The sequence below is a fragment of the Strix uralensis genome, chromosome Z, assembly GCF_047716275.1.
Source record: "Strix uralensis isolate ZFMK-TIS-50842 chromosome Z, bStrUra1, whole genome shotgun sequence".
Lineage (NCBI taxonomy): Eukaryota > Metazoa > Chordata > Aves > Strigiformes > Strigidae > Strix > Strix uralensis.
Window position 1 is genome coordinate 86,960,376 of NC_134012.1, and position 23,849 is coordinate 86,984,224.

Sequence of the window (23,849 nt, forward strand, 5' to 3'; positions counted from 1 at the left end):
CTGCTAGGGATTTCCTGATATTTGATAGCTCTGCTCTTGATGAAGATTCCTGCTATTCCCACAGTGAGGCAGTAACATCAGATCTTTCACCAAGAGCAGCTTTATTCCAGGTGCACAGTGTAGCAAAGTACATAAGTGTGAGGTTTGAGGCTTTCTGAAGTTTCCTAGGAAGACTGCAGGGATGCTAGCTGCATGGGTGCTTCATCCATTGAGAAAATCCCATGTTTACACTTGGGAACATTAATTAGTAGAAGCCTATTAATTAGTGGAAGCCTATTTCCACTTCTGTGGTGTGAAGGGAACTGTTCATGGTGGCAGGAACCAGTGAAAGGCCTGTTTTGGTCTGCCTTTGTGGCACAGAGTGTGATTCACTTTCTTTGGTCATCAGTACACTTTCACTTTTTGAAAGCTTTTCTACCATAGGTGCCTGGGAATCAGTTCTGCTTTCTTTTATGATGTTTGGTCTTTGGTGCTCAAAGGTCTTCAGGGTCACTTGTGGTGAGCAGGAGGCAGGTAAAGAACATTCCAGAGGAGACTCTTCCAGACCTGGAATGCAAGTATGCAAGGGGCTGATGTCATTGATCTGATGGCTTTTACAATTCCTGTCTTTCTAAACCACTCAGCCCTCCTATACCTTTGTTCTTAACTTTTGAAAAGAAAACTGTTCTCTTGTATCTTTCTTCCATGTAAATATTTTGCTGTCTAGTAGAATAGCTAAGTTAACATTAATATTTTTTCCTCAACAGGGACACTGATTTATTTTTGTTTTCTCAACATAGCTGCCTTTTTTCATGAAGTGTCTTTAAGAACTATCCTTCCTCCCCACCCCAAACAAACTTTCCACTAATGATCTGCTAGGTTCAAAAGTCACTGAAGAAGACTGACAGGTAGGTGCAATGACAGTACACTTGCTTCATCCTTGTTCCCTTTGGAAGTTTTGCTAAAAATAGGGATGGTAATATAGCAACTCTTCTATTCCTTTGAAAAATGCCTCTGATTTCATATAAAAATCTTTAACACATTGACATAGATAGACAAGATAAAATGTCAGGCTCCTCAGCAAATGTTGGGCGGAGCAACAGTAACTAGTAAAGCTGCATGTCTTCATAAACATACTGGTGATTCAGGGCATGAATTAGATGCAAGATGTGGGGTTGGAAATAAACCTACAAGGGCATTTTGCTGAAGATAATTACTCTCCCAGGTTTTTTACTAACAATACACCATCAATCAGCTGATGCTGTATATATATTAATCTGGTACTCATGGATTTGAATTCTTGAAAATCAGTTTGAAAACATGCCACAAAGAATTATGAAAAAAACATTGACAAGGGAGCACCATTATCCCGTTGACTAACTAAGGTAGATAATTCATGCTCTAATGACAGCCACAGACAAATAAAAGATAGACCACACCCACTGCATCAGCTCATTTGTGTTAAGATGTTTATTGGTGTATTACTTTGTTTTGATTAGCAATCATTTAAGCTGCAGGTGCTTTTAATTCATGGCATTTCATTGCTCTTGAGTAGCTAGTTAGCTGGCTAGCAGAAGCTGTGATATGTAGAACTGGTTTGAAATCCATTATTGTTTTCTAAAAAAGAAGAAAAAATAGTAAAGAAGTGATAGAAGATAGTAGCTACGACATACATATTAGTCAAAATTTAAGTGAAATAATACTCTCATGGCTCACCAAGAACATGATTTCACCATGTCTCAAATATGACTGTATGTAAAATAATTCAAACAAAGGATGAATCAAAACATATACTGTGATTTTGAGAAGTGCTCAACATATCTGATGTATCAGGAGCCAAAGAGGTTAATTTTTTAAAAAGAGCTTTTACTAAGCCATACCAGAGGAAACATATCTGAATATGTATGTAACATGAATAATCATCATGGTATTTGCTGTCATGGCTGAATAGAAACATGTCAATGATACAGTGCAGGAATAAAATTAAGTTGCTTATGAGATTTTTTTAAAATAAGACCAACTGCACTGGGTCAAACAAAGGCTAACTTGGTGCCCTGTTTTTAACAAGAGGGCAGTAGCACCAACCTAGGGAATATCTTGGAGTAGGGAAACACATAGACAGACTTCCCCAGAATACTTTCCCATCCTGCCAAAATTGATGCTTCAGAGACTTCCTGAGTGAGCGTGATTATCGACATGTCTGAGAACCTTCCATTAGTTTGTGTCGAGGTTTTTAAAATACGTATCTATTTTTGGTATGCCCACTGTATGAAGGACCGGTCTTCAGTCTATTTTGAATCTGCAGCTTGCTAGTTTTATTTTGTTTCTCCTACTTCTTATACTTGTCTTCTTTATATTTCTCTTGATTTTCCAGCTCTGTATCATATTAGTCTCTCAATTTTCTCTCTTCCATCTGTGGAATAACTTATGGCATAAGTACTTTTGATAGCCTGGAGATGTGGTGCTGTAGGAAGTAGTTTCCCTGATGTAGGCTAGATGGCCCAGGAATGCTGTTATGTCTTGCTGGCCATGCTTTCTTCAGGGTGCTTCACAAGTAGAATATTAGATGTAGCTGAACTCTACTGTAGCTGAGAGAGGGCAGGCACAGATGAAATCTTCTTATACGTACTTCTGGTGCAGGTAGAGGTCATGTTGCAAGACCTACCGTGAGGGTGTTTCAGTGGGAAAACATTCAAAACCCAAAATCTTGCCACCCCTTTTTTTCTTGTGACCTCTCAGAAAAGGAACTTATGGTAACTTAAGCATAACACCCAAACACTTCCTCCTGGGCCTGAAAACTCTTACTGTAACATCCAAGTGGCATGCAAGCTTGTTGTTCTCAGCGGGTGAAGAAAGTTGAGACCACCTTGCCATTTTATGGACCAGACGATCCATCCTCAAAATCCTGCTCTTTTGTTTTGTTTAGTTTTGATTTGCAGTATTATATTAAAATAATTTTTAAAAAATGACAAAACCATGTACCTACACATTTTCTTAAACTATTTTTTTTTCAAGCTATAGGTTTCAAAACTTCTGTATCGGTAGCTTTGTTGGATTTAAGCATTCTATTTATCAAATAAGAGAGTTCAGACTCCCTAACTGTCTTTATATTTTGTTTCTGGAAAATATGTCTTTTTCCCTCTCCCTAAGAACATAAGTTTTTTGATGGAGAGTCTGACTGGAGATGAAATCTGAATTTTAAGAGCTGGATTTTTGGTCTGTTCTTATCCAGAATTCCATTTTAGTCATGAGTTCTGTGATATAATATTACTTTTCAAGACATTCAAATACAAATCTAACCATTCACAAATTATTCGAACTACAAGGTGGCTGTTTTTAAAAGTTGTATCAAGTCACGGATTTAAATGAAACATGTAAATTGACTTATGCATCATTTCAACTGTGTCACTGAAAAGCCCCAAATACCGGCTGATAATTTATTCTAAACAGCAATAACACATTAGTAATTAAAGAGGCTGCTTACCTGTTTTTGAGAAGCATAACTATTTTGCTTCTCCACAAGGTCGTTTTTCAATGCTTTCTCCCTGGCATTGTCTGCCACCAGGTTCTGGTGTAGGATTATTACACTGGCGAGTTCGAGTGCTTTCTCCATTGATGCAGGTGGACCAGGCACTCCAACAGCTCCAGCCTCCATCAGTGACAACTGGCATTAAGAGACCATACTAGGATTAGTCCAGCATCTCTCTGTCTTCTGTATTGTGACAGAAAGTTTAATTAGAGCTTTTTACTTGACACTTTTGAGGGTGGACAAGGCAGACCATGAATCTGTTGTTACATTCTCAGTTATGGTCACTCTGCAGATCATTGCGGCCTTCAGCATACAACCCATTGCACAGATCTGACTTTTGAAAATGCCCTTGTCAGTGGAACTGCTTAAGAGGCCAGAGGTTTCAACATTTTTGTCCCCCTAGGAAGCTGCCTGAATATTAAGTTCTAAGGCCCATTTTGGGCACCTGTGCTTTAAAAGCTTGGCCACAGAGAATTAATTTACTGCACAATAAATTGTTTACATCGTCAGTAGTGGAACTGCATTAATCTCCATCTTCCCCTTTGTGGACCAATCTAATATTAAGCTAGCACAGTAATTATGAAATGTGATCAAGTGTTAGCAGACACAGTGCTTTTACAGGAAACTGAAGACAAAATAGCTTATGATGTGGTGAGACTGCTTTTGCCTGAAATCAGTTTACCGTTACTGCACTATGCTTCAATAATGCTCCTGTTTACTTAAATGAACTTGGGGTATCATTCCAAGACACACAATATATGTGGGACAATGAACTCTAAATTAGAGTACCCTCTTTATGGAAAGAACCTAGTAACTTACACTAACTTCCACACCGTATACCCATGAGATTTGACAGTAGTAGGTGTTAGGGAGTACTATGACATCCTTCTGTCCTTATGAAGGTTCATTTTTTCGGGATATTGTTCACAATAACAAGTATACTCATTTTAGCCTGTCTGGAGTATTTACTAACCTTTAATTAATGTAGATTTGGGAATCTGACAAGCAATTCCCTTAAAGTAGCTTGAGCACATGCATGTACAGGCTCCATCTACCAGCACAAGGGTGCCTCCATTTCTGCATGGTTCACATTTGCACACACTGTATTCGGTAATGTAGTCGTCAATTGCTCTTTCCAAATTTTGTTTCTTTAAATACGCATTTCTCATCTTAACTGGCACAAGTGTATGTATTGGAGAAGGCTGTAGAAGAAAAAAGCCCATGCATAACAGACTCTTCTGATGTTCTAGTACTTTTTATATACCTATCACTAGAGTAACCATCTGAAGAAACTCTCAAGATGAAGAAAACACCCGAAAGTTCATTATAAACTTTGAGTGTCACCTCCATCTTAGAACAAAAGCTTTCAAACATTAGGAGCCACAGCTTTGAAGAAGTTCTACTTACCCGATGCTGTATTACTACTGGAGCATCAACCAAAGACTTAGCCCACTGTATGTAATCCTCTACATCAACCATTTTGGATCCTCGCAGTAACATTTCTTTTATTTTAACTGAAAAGTCAATCTTCCCTCCATCAACTAAGGAAATTACATCATCAATGATAGCATCATCCTTAAGTTCTGCTGCAGAAAGAAAGAAGAAAGAACAGAGAAGAAATTTTAATCGCCATGCATCTTGAAGAACAGTCATCCTTTTAGTGCAACCAGTCCATCTCTGTAAAATGACTATATAGAGAACCCTTCACTCACTGGTTGTGGTGGAATTAAACCTTTCTTTGCTCATATGTCTTACCTGTGAGGAAATCTTCTATTTTGCAATTAAATTAGAAAACTCTATATCTAAAAGGAAAAGAAGGGGTAGGGCAAAATGGAGATCCATTATGGAGATCATAGCCATTTGATAACAAGCCAAAGATAATATGAATAATGCTACTGTATCACCTGAGCTGAACCAGAAAAGCACAGGAATTAGAATAGTAGGAGCTTTTGCTTCATACCTAAAACACAAGAACAGAGCACTGAAAACAATTGCCTCCTCTGTGTCAGTAGTAAATCTCCTTGCCTGTTGCAATTTTTTGGTCATGTGACAAATGACTTGTCTCCAGACACACAAAGGAACAGAGTGGAACAATGACAGGCAGGGTGACACAAGTAGCCTAATAAGAGAAAGGGAGCCCCTGCCTTGACTTCTCCCAGGCCTGTCCCAGCAGAGCCACTAGCCCCGCAGGATGGGGTGGAGGATGAGTCAACAGCAACATGAATCAACAGAAAGGCTCTCTTGATTCAAAAATGGGCATTTTGGGGTTGCACAAACATAAATACTTGAAGTATATTTAGGGGAATGCCATTGAAGAGGTAAGGAGGGGATCAAGGTGTCTTTGGGAGGAAGGAGCATGGAAAAATAGAGGGATAAAGGCAGAGAAGGGGACTGATTGCATATAGAAAGGTGGCTGATTAGTAAGCTTGTCTGTCCTGGCTTACCATTAAGTTCCATTTCTAACTATTTTCCTGGGTGAGGGAACACTATTCTACATGCATGTGTGTGTATGGAGATCTGTGTGCCAGCAACTAGAGTTGGACAATGGCTGATAGGGACCTGGTGTTTGTGATGCCAGTAACTGGAGCGAGTGAGGATACATATGTCAGTGTGTGATCACTAGCAAATATCAAGCCAGACTAGCAAGTGATTAGGGCAAGTGGCTTGGGAGCCAGCTATCAAAGTGTCTGTTAGTCTGGCCTAGATATGTACATGTCTCTAGAGTGAGACAACTTGAGAAGCTGGCTGTTGGAGTGACTAGCGGTTCTAGGCCAAATACTGGAGAGACCCCAAGGTCCTGGGGTTGACTGAGACCCATTTGCATGTGAGTGTGTGTCTGTGTAAGGCAACTGGAGATAAGAGGATCCAAGGGCCAATTGCTGGGTACACGGAGCACCTAAGGCTTGTTACTGGAGGCATCCATACTGTGTGCGGGGGTGTATGTTGGTATGCATCAGGTGGTCTGTAACAGCAATGGGAGTGGAGCTGTGGGCCTTGGGGTGTTGTATATCCAGGTGCCAGTAACAGGGGAGACGAAGGATCCAGTTGCTTGTTCAACTGAATGTCTAAGGTCAGCTGCTGGAGTGATCTGTATATGTATATTGACGAGGGGCTGAAATACTTGAGGGTTGTGCTTCCTGGTGAGAACATGACCATGCTTCTCTAGATGACCCTGCTTGAGCAGGGGAGTTGAACAAGATGGCCTCCAGAGGATCCTTCCAACCTCAACCATTCTGTAATTCTGTGATAATTCCCACTAAGAGACTTTCACCCTGATCACAGAATCACAGAATCATCTAGGTTGGAAAAGACCTTGAAGATCATCTAGTCCAACCATTAACTTAACACTGACAGTTCTCAACTACACCATATCACCCAGCGCTATGTCGACCCAACTCTTAAACACTGCCAGGGATGGGGACTCCACCACCTCCCTAGACAGCCCATTCCAATGCCTGACAACCTGTTCTGGAAAGAAATGCTTCTTAATATCCAGTCTAAACCTTCCCTTGCTCAACTTGAGGCCATTCCCTCTTGTCCTATCGCTTGTTACTTGGTTAAAGAGACTCATCCCCAGCTCTCTGCAACCTCCTTTCAGGTAGTTGTAGAGGGCAATGAGGTCTCCCCTCAGTCTCCTCTTCTCCAGACTAAACAACCCCAGTTCCCTCAGCCGCTCCTCGTACGACCTGTGCTCCAGACCCTTCACCAGCTTCGTTGCCCTTCTCTGGACACGCTCGAGTCATTCAATGTCCTTTTTGTAGTGAGGGGCCCAAAACTGAACACAGGAATCGAGGTGCGGCCTCACCAGTGCTGAGTACAGGGGTAAGATCACTTCCCTGTCCCTGCTGGCCACACTATTGCTGATACAAGCCAGGATGCCATTGGCTTTCTTGGCCACCTGGGCACACTGCTGGCTCATGTTCAGCCAGCTGTCAATCAACACCCCCAGGTCCCTCTCTGACTGGCAGCTCTCCAGCCACTCCTCCCCAAGCCTGTAGCGCTGCTGGGGGTTGTTGTGGCCAAAAATAAAAATAATAAGGTAAATAAGGATATACTTACAGTTGTCCTTCACCCTAATCTTTTCACATTTACCAGCATCAATGTTAACATTGGCATGTACGTATATAAATGCAATATTGGCATCAAAGTGATAGCCAAGACATCTTTTCACATCTTCTACAGTGATACCTGGAAGTTGAAATAATTAGGTGATTAGAGGGACTGAATTACCATAAATAATATGAGATTATTATTCTTGGAGAATAAGTTTCAGGGCTAGTGGAAATGTTTTTGGCTTTCTTCTTCCCATTTATCTTCTGCTTATTCTGCTCTTCCATTAAATGAACGTGAGGATTATTGTATTTGAAGTGCCTGCACAGAGTCAGGTGAGATCTACAGTAATTACGAAAACACCAAAGTCCTCCAAAACCTGATTTCTATTTTCCTTGATCTAGTTGAAAGCAGATGTTCCTCTAGGGACCACTCTTTCCATATATTCTATTGGAATTTTGTCTTTCTCAGCTGCTTATCATTTGTTCTTTTTCTGTGTTAAATTATTCAATCCTCCCAACCTCAAACAAGTTTCTCCACTCCAATTCTAATCCTCCTCCATCTGCTACTGCCTCAAACACCTCTTTTCTATTTTTTAAACTCAAACATTTCATCTGGAATTTCACTTTTGTGTTCATAAAAAATTTTGCTTGAAATTGGTACTTTAAAAAAACCAAACAGCACCATAATCTCCAGGTGCTGAACAGAGTAACAGTGGGATCAGTGACATCTTTGCCCCATGTCCCTTTGCATAGTCTGAACATCTGATAGTAATATTGTTGTTGGTACTGCATGCAGCAGGTACTTATTTTCTGATCTTCAAAATCAGCATGAAAATTGCCTTTTCCAACTTTATTCCAGAGTGACCACTTTAATCCATTACAAAACCACATATATCCGAACTGCACATGAAGAAGGATTAAATTGCTGCTTTTCTATCTTAACCAGGGCAAGGAAAATTCCAGTGTGAATGTTAAAGTCTATAAAAACAGTTTCAGCATACTCAAGAGCACTTCAATTTATTCCTTAATTTTTGCCACCACCATACTCTTAGAGAAACTGTACCATGAGAAGGTACCAACTAGCAAATTGAATTGAAGGTTTAGGCAGTTTTTCTAGGCACTGGGGATCTCTTGTGAAACAAGTCACACTAATTAGTATTGCTAATATTTTGAAGAAGTTTTGTTTTTTGGGGTTTTTTTTGTTCGTTTGTTTGGGTTTTTTTCTCAGTTACAGACTTAAAATACAGAGTTCAAATAATTCTGAAAGTTAAAAAGACTGTCCCTCATCTCTGTTGAACTCATGTCACTGGTTTGCCACAAGCAGCACACTGAACTGTGCTGTTCTCAGTAGTGCTCCATATACACAGATCTATCCTCATCCATCTCTTTGGAGACTTGGTGATAATCTGCATACCATAGCAAGACCAGCAAACTGCATACCTATTTGAGACATAGCATAATTATCCAGCACATACACAAGTTCATATTTTCCTCCTACAGTTCCAGAGACTGCATAGTGAGTTCCATAATCTTCTAGGAATTTGAAATATTCCCCCTTATCATATTCAGCAGGCAGAAAGTTTAGATCATCAAGGAAACTATCTGTGAGATGGACATCACGACTCCGCATTTGGAATCTTCCCAGCTGAATTTTTCCTTTTACATGCAGAAAGGTTTGGTTCTGAATGCAGAGAGAAGAAAGCAGATGAGTGCCATTCTGGTATGCAGCACAGCAGAAAAATCTGTTCTATTTTACTTACAAAGAAACTGCAGCAGTTTTAAACATTGCATTCAATCTAGTGTTTTGTAACAGGGACAAACTTGTTTAATTCAAATTAAAAGTTCTCCGATTTAAACTAAGGAAGCAACAAGAGGTTTAGATTATTTCAGTTCTTACAGTTTTGCAGAACTCTCCCCTCACTAATTTCGGCAGGTTCTTTGTGATCTATTTGACAACAAGGTCTTCTCTTTAAGTGCAATATCTACCAAGAGTGCCCTTCTGACTTCCATAACACTGAAAAGTAATTCCATATGGCTTGCTAGGTAATAGAAGCTGCCCACTGAAGTCAGCTGGATTTTTGTCTTTGTTTATAGTCAGAGCAGAATTAAGTTCTCTTTTTTCAGATCACTTCTCTGTTATTCTCAGGCTGTCAGAAGGAAGGGCACAGATCCATTTAAAAACAAAAAAGTCCAAAATAACATCATAAAATGTTAATAAAAAAAGTCCAAAATAAAATAATAAAATCCCTTTGAGGCATTTGACACATACATTCTAACTCTAGGTTTAGTGACTGCTGTTTTCATAAATTACACTGCAGATGGTTTTATATCATAATCTAAACTAGGACCTAGCTGCTGCCCATAACACATGACATCTTGTGAAATAGTTGTGCTTAAGACTCTAGGCAAACACATGCCTTCCAAACCATGTTATTATCTGCAGTACTTATTTCACTCCCTTAACAGTAGTGCCTAACAGGAGGTACGTAAAAGGGATTTAGTAACTGACTATCACATTAGCTGGCACCATTTAAAAGATCTTAAACTGCTGACTCAGATACTGCTTAGGACTGATAGAAATGTTCAGGCATCTAAAGCTCTGTGAGGAAATTTTTGTAGGTGCAAATATTTCTGCCATCCAGCACGTACAAAATGCTTTACTCTCCTGGTGTCACTGGGCTGTTCCTGATTTTAAATTGCAGGTCAGCCCTGGAGGTTTCTTGACCATTTACCTGCAGAAACGTGAGTTTACAGTGATAGACCTCTGCCAATGACAGACAGATCATGACTCATTTTCTGAACTGATCTCTGAGCAAGAATTTGAGGCCAAAACTCCTATCACAAACCACTAGACTATAAGCAGCCTGTAATATAACCTGAGGTACTGAACTTGGTCTTTTGCATCTGTAGAGATGAATACTTTGAGTTTTAAATGATCCATTTCCATCCCAAAAAACCTCATACCAATAAAAAGTCAGTGCTGTTTATCAGTTTCTCTTTATAACACAGACCTTTCTCTTCAGCATTATTTTAATTAATCAGTTATAAAAGTTATCTTAGTTTTCCTTATATCCATTTGATCTCCAGAGCTCTGAAGGGGTCCTAGACAACAATGCTGACAAGAAACTAGAAACATTGAATTAGTTGAGGCAGATCTATTCTTCCTTGCTTGTAGTGCATTTCAGCACTATGGAGTTGATGTACCTTGTACATGGTGGCATGTTGTGATCATAGACTTTGGTTAACTTTACCTTTGGTAAAGAAGGCTACTTCTTTACTAGTAAATAAAATGGGATAGGGCCTTTCCTCCATCTCAAAAGGACAGGTAGCATGCTGTGGCTTGTGTGCAACACCAAAATAGGTTTGCTTTCTCCAGACTGCCTACTGGGAACATTCCCTTCAAACATGCTGCAGGGGACCACAGGATGGGCATTGTTTATGAAAGCATGAGAGCTGGCACAGACCAAAATCATGGCAGTGTGTTAGTAAAACTACAGATTATCATGTGCCAGTGCTAATGCCCATGCGTCTTAGCCCAGGCTAATTTATTAGTACAGACGTACCTGAATGGCTGAGATGTGACCTTTCAGTTATTCTACATGTCTATTTTGTGCTTATCTAGCGTAGGCCTACTCCGTGGCAACTTTTATCCAAGGGCTTGATTTAATATGCCCAAAATGCACTAATCAGAGCTGCTTTCTAATCAAGAAATCTGAGATCTTTGGCCCTCTCTAACATCAAGCCCCTGTTGAAGATGAGGGTGGTTGCTAGTCAAGGGTAAACAGTGGAAAAAGTGAAGATACATTTGGTTACCCTTTGGCCACGTCTGAAATCTTAACCCTAGTATTGCCAGTATTTCATTTTTGTGAATAAATGACAGAAAAGCAGCAGGCAACTAGAATACTTAGATAGAGTCATATTACGTTATTCTAACACTGTGTAAATTTTGCTGTTTGTAAAATAGTGACATTAAACTTTAGCTTAATTAAACTTACCCTTTCTGTGGAGCTTTTCAGGAAAGAACTTAAACTTGAATTCTTGATATAGTGATACCTGAAATTTCCTTCTAAACCAATTTTGTTACTTCCTTCAGTAGGTGTATATTTCAGAGACAGGTCAACATTAAAGTGTTGTTGTTTTTCTTTGTAAACCTCTCGTAACATTTTTACACGATCATGGTAGAACACAGATGTGAAGGTTTTGTCTGCTTTTGTCTTACAAAAGATAATGAAAAGGTTGTATGAGAAAACAAAAGAGGCAGTAATAGAAAAATCTACATAGCACTTTAAAATTGTATGCTTTACATAGCTTAGTAATACATTTTCTTACAGCTCTTTTATTCTTTTAAAAGAAAACAAATGGAAATACCATGCCCTTCCCAAGCCACCTCATCTGGATCAGCTCAGTGGTTCAAAACTAAACAGAAAACTGCAGTGTTAATATTTCAGAGAGTGTTAAATCTCAGCATGTTACACTGTCAAAGTAATTTATGTGTGTCAACAGTTCCTTTACATGGAAGGACTAGTAGTCTTCAGCTCCTTCCTAGAACACAAACAAGATTGGCTAATGGTCCCAACATTTGAAATGAGACACAATTATGAATTTGCTTTCTTTTCTTACAGCAGACAATAGCTAATTCAGAATATCTATTTCAGTGTTGTTTATTTTGGTATACCTTAGCAGAACATAGAGTTTTAATAACTGAAAATGGTTATGCATCGAAATCAAATATGAGCAATGATCTCTGTGTCAGATTTACTTGTCTTGGGCAGGATCTGGTTTAAATTGTCATTGTTCTATGAAGTTCCTACTTACAGTGATAGGCAAAGCATTTAGCAAGCAAAATACTGCTTTAATTTCTGGAATGCACCTGACATTGATGTTTCTAAGATCATCAACATATTCAGTGTTCAAACCTCACTGGAAGTCATAGTCTGAATCTCAAAAGCCTATTATGGTTTTTTTTCAGTGGGACAAAGTCATCACTGATTAGAAAACCCAAGCAGGACTAGAGTATCATAGTATTATTTGTAGCTTTTTATCAGTGTCCTTGAAAAAGTAGTTTGGTTGCTGCTCTACCCAGTAAACGTTAGGTATGATATTCCTTTCTGCATATATCCTGTTCATTTCATCTGCACATACTGTAAACATTCCAGAAAGATAGTTTCATTTACTAGGCACAGGTACAGCAATGAACATGTGGGAATGTATCTGGCTCAACTGAGCTTAACTGCTAAAGCAAATGATAACATAGCCTTTTTTCCTCTGGACGTTATCAAAAGCTTGACGCTAAAAACCTGCTGCTACATGACTCAAGATATACTGAGTCTTCCAAGAGGATTGTCAGGATTCATCATTCAATTAAAGACATTCTAGTTTGCACAGAAGGACTTAGACTTACATCATAAGTGAGAACACCCACATTCCATGGCTTGCGGTAATATGTCCGTGTGTTTCCATCACGCACCCTTTCACAAAGACCATTGAAAAAGTCATTGTCAAATGGACTGGCCATTGGCTGCATCCCTAAAATGTTGATTCTACAAGAGAAATACAAAAGAGGTTACACTTCAAAAAAAGGAGGTGCCAGCACCCATAACCTGTAGACAATGGTATGACTGGAAAAGTCAGATTCTGTAAGAGATAGAGACTAGCTGTGGAACTGAACCTTGCTTCGTCCACAGAAGCTTGCCTTACCTCTTGTGGTCCTCTCATCTGTGTAATGGAGATAATGACACATCTTTTGTAAAGCACTTTAAGGGCCACATATGAGAAATAAACAAATAAAAGATAGATATTAAACATTAAACACAGTAAGAACCTTAGGAATAAAAGAGGGTAAAAAATATTTCTTCTTGCCCAATGTATTTGAGGAAGCATTCCTTATAGGTTTAAAAGAGACATCTTAACAGCTACTTTTAATCTGTTTTTTTCTTAATTCATATTAGTTTACTGGTAGGAACTTTGGTATCGAGTGTATACAAGATCCATCAAACTTGTAGAAGGAATATGCAGCTACTCCTAGCATTGCCTTTTCTCTGAGGGTGTGACCTGGTGGAGTAATAGAATTCCCTGGAGCAGAGCAGAGGAAATTTGAACCACTATAAATCCACAGAGGAGGGCATATCAGCTGTATAGCTCTATGCATCTACATACCAATGTACAAGAGACAACTTCCAAAAATAACTGCTACTTGGATGATTCTATATTGGTTTTTTGCCTTTCTATGTCTGTTTCATAGACTTAAATCTTTTCAGTATTTCCAGTATTTACGTCTGATACATATCCATATACCTATCTGAGTGTAGAAAGTGGTTATCAATTCACCAAAGTTGCCAGTGTCTCTACTGTACATCTATACATTTTCTCATGGAAGATTTTAGTAATGGATTATAATAGAAATAATAAAGAAGCTATTTCTGAAAATGCATAAGGACATGGTTTATTTCACCATGCTACAAAGCCAACATTTTTGCTCTTGTGCAGTAATACCATTACCAAAATTAAACGAAAAGGCTGCATCCTTTTCATTTAAACACAGGGTGGTGCTGTAGTATACATTTATTTTCATTTGTTTCAGTTTGGATATCTGCTTTCTAAGTTTGTAGATAAATAATATGTCACACTTTCTTTTTGGTTGGAAATAAAGAAATCCATCATAGTTTGAGGATAGAAGGATTAATTTTTGACTTAGATTAATGAGGAAAACTCCTGTAAACAATTAAAATCTGGGAAGTGGAGAATGTAATACTGGAAAAAAGCTGCAGGCAGAGTGTTGTTGCAGTAAGGCATCCCATTGTATAAATAATCAAGATACGTTTTCTCTCCTTTAGACATGCATGTTAGTAAATTAGTTGGAGATGACTGATTTGTTATGAAATATCATTTGAAACATATCTATATATCTGTAAGCTTTATATTTAAATAATAGGTATTGTAAGTATATTCATGTAACCTCTAGATATGATTCGTGTTTTAACATAATAATTGGTTTACACTGTCTGTATAAAGATTTTACTCTCCCCAAGTATGCAAAATAAAACAGTAGTTAGGTGTTCTTCCAAAAGCTACATAGCATTTCTGAATACAAATGCGAACACGATTCAGGTTCCACTTTTAGGAATGTCAGTGTGCCCCAGTGTTTTCAGCTGCCTTTGGAGAGAGTTCCAGACTCTTCACAAGGCCCACTACTACTTTTTACTTTATTACGTACCCTTGCCCTGCAGTCCTGCCAACTTCAGACACATCAATATCATGGTTACGGCATGGTGATCGTGGGTCAGATTCACAGTTATCTTCATCAGAGAAGTCTCCACAGTCATTATCTACATTACACACAAGTCGTCGCTTTATACATCGACCTGATGAAAGAATAAAACATTGAATGAACACTTTTTTTTTCCCCAAGATGGACTTTAAATGACACTCCAGCTACTCTTTATTGACATGTTCCTCTTTGTATATTTCTAGTATTCTCAAGAGGAAATCGAGTCCTACATCATGCCTCCTTCAAATTAAAAAAAGCCCCATACTACTATATTTACTAATGAGTTTACTAGGATGGCTGAGGAAAAGTAAGTGACAGGAGAACTGCTGTGATTTGCAGAAAGTTGTTCCGTCCTGTTATTGTTTCTATGTTAATCTTTGATTATTAGTGTGTGTTTTTTTAAAATTTGTATTAAGAGAATACAGGAAAATATTAATTCAATATCAACAAAGAATTATTTCTAAATTGTTTAAATTTTTGCTCTTTGGACTATATTATTTGGACACTGTAGTGTCCAAATATTTTTCTTCCTCTACTTGAACTTCACCGTATTTGAGATAAAGACAATATTGACAATAGCTTGGGACTCAAAATTCACTTACCATCTTTCATTCTCTGCTCTGACTAGTTTTATTACCATTAAAATTTCCTATTTTATTTTGATTTATGATGAATCTTGAACATTACATTCATTCATATGCCATGCATGTATCACTATACAGTTTTACACCTTACTTTGGATCTAGAGGCATTCTGGTCTCCAGATAGTACCTATCATACCAGTTTGGTCAATAAACCTCCCCAGCTATTTAGTTAAAATTCCTTCAGTCCTAGTTTTTCCTAGTGATTTTTCATAAAACATAGTGATTCTGTAGCAGGTGGAGCAGTTATGCTAGAAGAAAGGACAGTCATAGTATGGTCAACTTTTAACCATGGAGTAGAAAGTACAGGAGAATAATTTAAACTAGATGCAAACTGTAATGGGAGATGAGAGGAATGTACCCCTTCTCAAGCACTGTTCATAATGTGGTTTTGGCACTGTGGCGTTGCAACCCACCTGTCTAACACACTGGGGACTCTTTATACCCTAGTAATAAGGCACTGCTTCAGGAAATCATCCCCAGCTAGAAAAGCACTGAAGCATATCTTTCTTTATGTGTATGTATTTTGTTGTCTTCAATGGAAATGGATTTAACTTCTACACAGAAGTAAGCAAATGTGTTTTCCTGAGTTATTGCATAACTCAGTATGGCACAAAACTAAAACTTACCAGAATTGCATTGAAAGTCAGTACCACAGTCTGGTTCTGGTTCTTCAGGACAAACTTGGCTGGTTTTACAGCTTTGTGTATCTCCTAAGGTCTCCAGGCATGGTGTTCCACCAAACTGTCCGAATCTCTCAATACGTCTAGAACGAAACTTGAAAGATAACACTATTAACATTGCTTAGAGAGAAAAGAGAACTACCAGAACTGAAGTATTTCCAGCTGAACTTAAAACTTTCCAAAATTAAGCATCTTAGGTGAAATCTTTGGTTGAAAATCCATAGGCACATCTTGTGGTGCAAAAAAAAGCATACGGGCACATTGAATTAATAATAATGTCTTAGCAAGTATGTACAGGTGCTTATTTTTCACTATTTATGTCACTATTTTAATTATTTTCAATCCAGTGAGGAAATGCATCATATATATTTTGTATGCTTTCAAGTCTTTAATTTTTCTGGTCTCATAAGAAGAACTCCCTTAAGAAAATAGAAATCCACTTTTGAAAAAAATTGGTTTTTATTTAAAAAAGGAAAATGTATTGAAAAGTAATGTTCTTAATAGAAACATCCACATGGCCAAAACAGATAATTTCTATCAACAAAAAAAATTTGAATAAGAACACTTGACCAGTGATGTACGTCTGGATGTAGTCTTCTCTTATTCTTATGGCTTCAGTTCTGAAATGATTATGGGTTTTCTCAAATCAGGAACATACAATATTAAGCACTGCAATCTGATATTTTCCCGTAACCAAAAGGCAAATGGATAGTGTCCCTTTGGTTGTGGCTTTGGAACAAAGGTTTCCAACTATAGCTTACCCTTTGATAGGTGCATGGGTCGCAGGGCCCCCACGCACTCCAGCTGCTTAGTTTACAATCTATCGGAGATGGAGCATTCAGTTCTCTTGTTCCCCTGTGGAAAGCTTTTTCTGAAGAGCTGTGAAACAAAACATTCCAGTACAGTCCTAGGCAGTACACTAAAATCACATATGAGTTTGTATTTAAACCACAGACCAATATTTTGGAAGCATCTTCAGGGTGTTTTCTATTTCACTCTCATAGCAGTACTTGATACTTAGCTGTATAAACAGCTGTCTAATCTTAAATTCTTTGGTGGTTTAAAATTACATGAAAAAAACTTCGAAAATTTAATAAACCAGCTGTTTTCCCCCTTTTTAGATCTTTGCTCTTATAGTGGATCATGTTATTGAAGAGAATCAAACTATAATACACAGAGAACATCTGCACTTCCTCTATTCAGACAGTGGCTGTGTTCCCAACACTTAAAGCTGAACAAAAAGGCACAGCAGGACATCATAAATAGATGTAGCACTACAATACATGAAGTATTGAAAAAGATCTTTGTGATTTTTTAGCTTATTGACTTTAATAAGGTTGCCCTTAAACCTAGGTAAAAGTTTAAATGCTTTCCTCGGTTGAAAGAAGGCTCATAAATAAAGGTATTATTTGCTAATAGGCTAACTTATATAGTTGGGAAAACAGACAAATATTTAGCTATCTAAGTATGCTTCAGCTTGCCAAGTTGAATTCTTTGTCAGTTAGGTCTGTATTTTCTAGAGTGACTCTTCATTTTGGTGCCCGATTTTAAATATCATGAAACTCCTGACTCTCAGTAAGTGAGTGAAAGGCCATCCCTTTATAGAAATTAAGCTTCTTTAAATCACCCACAGTTAGACATTAAAAACTGGTGCATTGTAGGATGACTTGTTAACTTTAAAAAACAAAGTGAATAGTTTACTGGTGACCTTATCTTCACAGGTAGCAATGCTGGAAAGTAGAGGAACAGAGGAGCACTGAAGTCTAACTTGACTGATTTTCTTTCTGTAATTTATTCCAATTTGGCCTTACACTCTGAGCATTCATCCACTATGAAGCAATACTCTCTCTCCACCTCTCCAGGTTAATGCTGTTGCTACCTCTGCTCTACAATGGGACCTTTGCTGCTGAACCTAGCTGGTTGGCAGATCTGCAGCTCATGCAGTGTGATGTATGGGCTTTCGTTGGAGGCAGGGCCTTGTCCTCCACTCTTTGACCCCCGTCCCTTGTACAAATATGTCAGGAGTCCAAACAAATGTAACCTGATTTCACAAGGTTGAGAAATCTGCAATTTGGACAAGGAAGATATACCAGTTGGTTCAGCTTTCTGGTGCCATTTATTGTATGTTTATTTTATATACATAGTAAGTTGTTACGAAGAGGCTAAGTCGACCTATGTCTCTTTCCAGCAATTGAATCTTAAACAGCTCAGGGATCACAAGGTTGTTGTGCAACCTTTTATACACTCAGCTGACCCTTACTGGATCTGATGCCTCAGACTTTCCGCTGTCACACACACCAGCAGTAAACACACGCCACAGCTGCTGCTGAAAGTATCCGTATCACACACTCTCACTGTCTTGCTTGCTGCTACTAAACAACTCTTTTTCCAGAAATCGCTTGACCTCCAGCTAGGGCCTGCAGTCAATGGGTCCTTGGCTTAGAGTGTTTCTTTTAACAGGTGGGATTCTGAAAAAAAGGGAACAGCAAAAAGCACAAATATGCCCAATATCTATGGACAGCAGAACTGAGATGAAAAATTAAGAATTCTTTCCATACAATAGGGACCTCCCAAACTCTTAGCTGGTAGGGAAGTGTGAAGATTTGCTGTGTGCCTGGCACCAGGAATTGGGGTACCTCATAGATGATGCAGATCCAACCTTGTGAAAAATCCACTTTACATAGAATTCCCTTTCACTAATTCTCTGATGGACTCTGAGCACCTAAATCAATAACCCACTAGTTAGCAGCTGAAAGCTCTGGGAGCTTTGGAGATGGCATTGAGTACCTGCCTTGCTCTTACACTTCTCCTTGAGCATCCTTCAATGATCACTATCAAGAACACGGTAACGGATCAGTTGTCTCCACTCTGACCCAGAAAGACTGTGATTAGGTTTATCATGGTACTTTTAATCTCAGCCTTTTCTTCTACTGTCATATGTTCATTTAGGGGCCAACATTTTTCTCCAGTGGTGTTGAGGTTTACAGATCCCAAAACACTCTGCAAGGTATATGTTTCAAATATTGGCTAAGCATGCATGTTCACATACATCAGAATGATACTTCAGCCTAGGAATTGATACAGATTTTTGAAATTATAAATCCACCTGAAGTTGTGCTGCATTCACACTTACCCTGTGTTATATTAAGGTTTATAATTCAAAAATAAGAAAGAAAAAGAAATAAGTATACAGCATCTCTTAGAAACTTCTACAGAAAAGGCTAAGTCCTAGAAAGTAGTTATATAGAAGATGGAGGCACTATGCAGAAGTTGCTTCAGGAGAAATGCCATCTGAATACAAAAAAAAGCCTTTACTGTGAGAACAATTAAACATTGGAATAGGTTACCCAGGGAAATGGTAGCATGTCCCTCACTGGAAATACTCAAGACTCTGTCACAGCACCCCTGGATAACCTGATCTAAGGTCCTACTTTGAACAGAACATTGTAGAAGGTCTCCAGAAGTCCCTTGCAACCTAGATGTTTTCAATGTATGTTGTATTCAGTTCTATGAAATTCTGGAAAGTTGTAATGTATTTGAAGTTTGATGTAACCCTTCAGCCTCTTCAAAACTAAATCCTTCACCTGTAATTAGCTCATCTTACAAATACTTCAGCAATACTACAATTTACTGTAACTTCATAATAAGGAGGCAATGCTTTGAAAAGTTGCTGTACAGTATGCTATTAAATATTTTTCCACCACTCAGCATGACAGTGACATGAATGGAGGGAAGAAATAAAAATCTGCTGGTCTGGCAAATGGATGAGAATCAGCTTGTTTCTTCCTGTATCTGCAAAGATGGCTGCATATATGACCTTTCCATACCCTCACTGATGTAGGACTGTAAACCTGAGTAACATCATCTATTCTGGCATCTTGGGTTGAAGACCGACAGGTTGTCCTTAAAGGTAGTAGGAGTGGGAACCCTTAGACACTAGACCTTAAAGTTATACTGAGGCACATAATAGGATTTCTAAAAGTAGATGGATATCTTACTCCCAGAAATTATCAGGTATTTAGGTACTGTAGAAGTTTACATTGAAATGCATTTCTGAACTTTTAAATTATTACCTTAAAAATGCAGTGAAAATCCCCTGCAGGCAGTAAGAATGAACCATAGAGAGCAGTGCCTAGGAGGCAGTGCCTAAAGGAGTGATCAGACTCAAGCTGGTATAGATCCTAAAGAGTCGCCTAAAGGTTCTGATAAGTCATTGTTTTGAGTCTAAAATAAAAATCTCAGGCAGGAAAGGCTGAGTTGAACTTTTCAATGCAAATGGAAGTCTTGCCGTCAACTGTCTGCAAACCATAGTTGATGGTAGTCTTTGAGTTGACTTTCAGGTGGCACAGGTTTTCACATAATCCCAACTGAGCAACTTCTGCAAGAATACTCATTGAGTAATGTACACCACCTCCCCCCACCCCCCCCCCGGTGCCCTCCAGGTTAGTGTACAAGTTTCACATAATTTGCTGCAGATCCCACTTTAGCGTTTTGGACTTGAGGTTAGAGAAGGGGAAAAGAAAATGTCAGAAAAAGCTCATTGCAAACGAGTCTCATGAACTCTGAAATACCAACAATGCATCCACTATTCAGATTGATCTGGAAATTCAAAGGTATGCGTATGGAAAGAGCATTTTATTCAACACAATTGTTTAGAAAAAACAAAGATATTAGGAAAATTGGCAAGCTTGTCACCTCCACATTAAACCTGGAGAGAAAAAGGTTACGGAAAATCCATACTGAACAGGAGATATTAAGTCACAGCATTTAAAAAGGAGGTAAAAGCAGTTCAGCTACTAATGAATGTCATTGAAGGTGACAGTTAGGAGCAAGAAATCGAAACACCTTCTCTGCTATCCATTATTGGAGAGGTTCAAGGGACAGAAGAATGCTCTTTGGAAAGGAAAAGCCATTTCACAATCAGTACACTAAATTGCTCTCACCTTGTCTTGGATTGCACAACATACTCTGTATACCCTCAGGCTACACATCTTCCATGATCTGTTATTAATCCATGTTTCAAAAATACAGAGATGTTAGTACATCGGTTACAAAACTGATGACAAGAAGAAGTCTTGGTTTGACAATTAGCACTGGCCAAGAGAGAAAGTATAGCTCTAATTTGGAGACATGATAGCATCACATGAGGGCATAATTTTGCCAACTGTAGTTGCTAGCACCGTTGTGAAGCTGCACAGTCTTTGGTATAATGTGACGTCAAGCTGATAGCCCACGTTGCCTACTATGGACTCTGTAATAATCGTTATCTTCTGGCTGACCTGTTTCTAACTGAATATATCAAACCTGTGCTTTAACTGGATCCAAGTGCCAAAATAATAACAACAATCAAAACATAAGGAGCAAGGGAAGCAGCAATGTTGATAGTTTTGAAGGCTACTCTTCATGGCCTGTTCAGGTATTTCAAGCAATAATAGCAGCAGATACCACTCAGGCCTAGACACGTGTGCAAGAGGCAATACTTGGTTGTTCAAATAATATGCACGTCATCACAAAATGCTTCTCATACTGCAATTTAAGACTTAAAGCAGATAGATCCCAATTTATTCTTAACGTACATGTATCTGTTACGAGACTCACAGTCTTTCACCACTTAATACTGACCATACTCATAAATGATTTACAGACTAGGCAGCTCTATTTCTGGTGGTGTAGCTCTTCAGTTGTTTTCACATGATATTTTTGTAGTGACTAAGCCTTTAGTTCTCCTTCTAGTGGTACTTACAGTGGAAAAACAAAGGCTATATTTTCAAAGAATTAGAAATAGGCAGTCTAGGAGACTTTAAATAAGAATAGAAGTACTATCAGCATGAAATTGTACATCTTCAGAAAGAAAGAGATTGAGATTAGATTATATTTTCACACTCAGCGTGCAATAGAAAAGTTGCCTGAGCTCCGCCTCCCTACAAGAACATGGCTTCAACTGCTATAAATCACCTTTATTGGATAAACCATTTCTATTTGACTACTTGGAATATAGCAAGAAGTAGTTTCCTTTTTTATTGGATATCTGCACAAGCTACCATTAGAAATGTCTGCATTGGAGGTTTATGCTCTCTGTTGGAGAAAAAAACAGTATAGACATCTACAGAAGACCAAGGACACTTACCTTCTACTTTCCCCCAAAAGTGAGGCAGCCACATCTAAATTGCATAGTATGGATATAAGCTGCAGGATAACATGCATGCTTCTCATTTTGTAGCTGAATAGTCAAAAATTGCCATGACTGAATTTGTAATATCTTTATTTGTTCCTTTTGTTATTTATTACCAAGAAAACAAACAAAAAGCAGTGCTTACTGAAGAATGCCAGTTACTGGCCAAAACTGCCTTAACGGTAAGTGCTCTAAAGTCCACTTTTCAGAAAACTCCACTTTTTCCTGTGTGGAGACTGGGAAATAGCATAAAGTAGTTTCAAGATTAAAAACTATTTCTGTTTACTAGTGCTTTTTAAACATGGGAAAGACATTTTCTATTTAATTAGAGGACAGTTAGCTGCCTAGTAAAAAGCTGTCATAGCAGTGACTCATGTAAGGAACAAATAGTTCCTAAAGCAGAGCTGTTTACAAGAGCAAGTTCAGCATCTCACATCTTTGGAATCCTCATTTGGAGTATTGGAGGAATAAAGTCCTAAGATTGCTTTTTCTTCCTCCTCAGTCAATATAAAAGAACAACACGCAATTTTTTGTGGTTTAAAAGGAGCCTAAACTCTCCTAGCTTTCAGTCTGTCACCAAAACACAAACCACAACCTAGCTCTTTTAGAAGGACATGCCTATTCAGTAGTTTGCCATAATCCAGCTTTAAGGCATCATGTGTTGGACACAGTCATAAGACAGAAGTAGCTCATAAATAATCTGCTGTTTAGCAGTTGAGAATTAAGTATCTGGATGCAAGCTTAAAAGGATAAGCCAGTATAAGGATATTCCAAATTACCATGGGTAAGTAAAAAAATTTACTTTTAATTTTTTCTGTTCACCCATTTTTGTGGCAGGGAGAGGGGAGAGTGTAGAATAGGTCAGGCAATTTTTTTCCCTGTTCAAGCCTTAATTTGGAAAAATTTAATTTAGAGGAATTTAAATCTGATGCAGCCTCAGTCCAGCTTGATGAGTCCAGTTGCACTAAACCCATTTATTGATCAATAATGCAAGACGGACACATATAATCTTGTATTGTTCCATCATACCTGCTTCAACTGATGCTATATACACCACCATAGTTCATGGTTCTTTAAGACAGAGACTAAATCAGAGTAAACAGGTATTCAAACTAAGCTAGACAACCAGCAAGCATCTTTGGCCAGCTTGTAACAGGTCCTACTACCAGCTCTTAGTGATCATCCTGACAGCTATTTCAAAACTCCAGCATAGTTGGACTGTTTATTTTAGCTTGACCAGCTAATGGTCATTTAGATGCTCAACGTAAATGCTGGTAAATATTTTCCTTCACTCAAGCACCCAGACAGTCAATTTGTTTTTTAGTTCTAATGTACCTTTGAGTACTAAATTAGATGTTCCAATGCAGCCAAGTAAAAAAAAAAAAAAGTCTGTGATTCTCTGTGAAGCACCATAGGTCCATATTTCAATGAGTTGTTTTGAATCTCTTAACCATACAAATCAAATAGTATTAAAAATAAGCAAACAAGCACCCATTGTATTTATTCAGTGATAGTTACACATCTGT

At 38.3% G+C, this 23,849-nt stretch overlaps 1 protein-coding gene across 1 annotated transcript; it reads right to left on the bottom strand.

Moving 5' to 3' along the window:
• Positions 1-1,431: 1,431 nt before the first annotated feature.
• Positions 1,432-22,379, bottom strand: C9 (complement C9). The gene is made up of 12 exons (XM_074855494.1): positions 22,279-22,379; positions 16,913-17,030; positions 16,098-16,245; positions 14,774-14,921; positions 12,962-13,100; positions 11,556-11,774; positions 9,001-9,241; positions 7,568-7,696; positions 4,916-5,094; positions 4,482-4,710; positions 3,464-3,643; positions 1,432-1,596 (listed from the first exon to the last, which is right to left on the bottom strand). The coding sequence occupies exons 1-11, from the start codon at positions 22,362-22,364 to the stop codon at positions 3,483-3,485; spliced, it is 1,797 nt and encodes a 598-aa protein (XP_074711595.1). The 5' UTR covers positions 22,365-22,379; the 3' UTR covers positions 1,432-1,596; positions 3,464-3,482.
• Between the last annotated feature and the right edge of the window lie 1,470 nt (positions 22,380-23,849).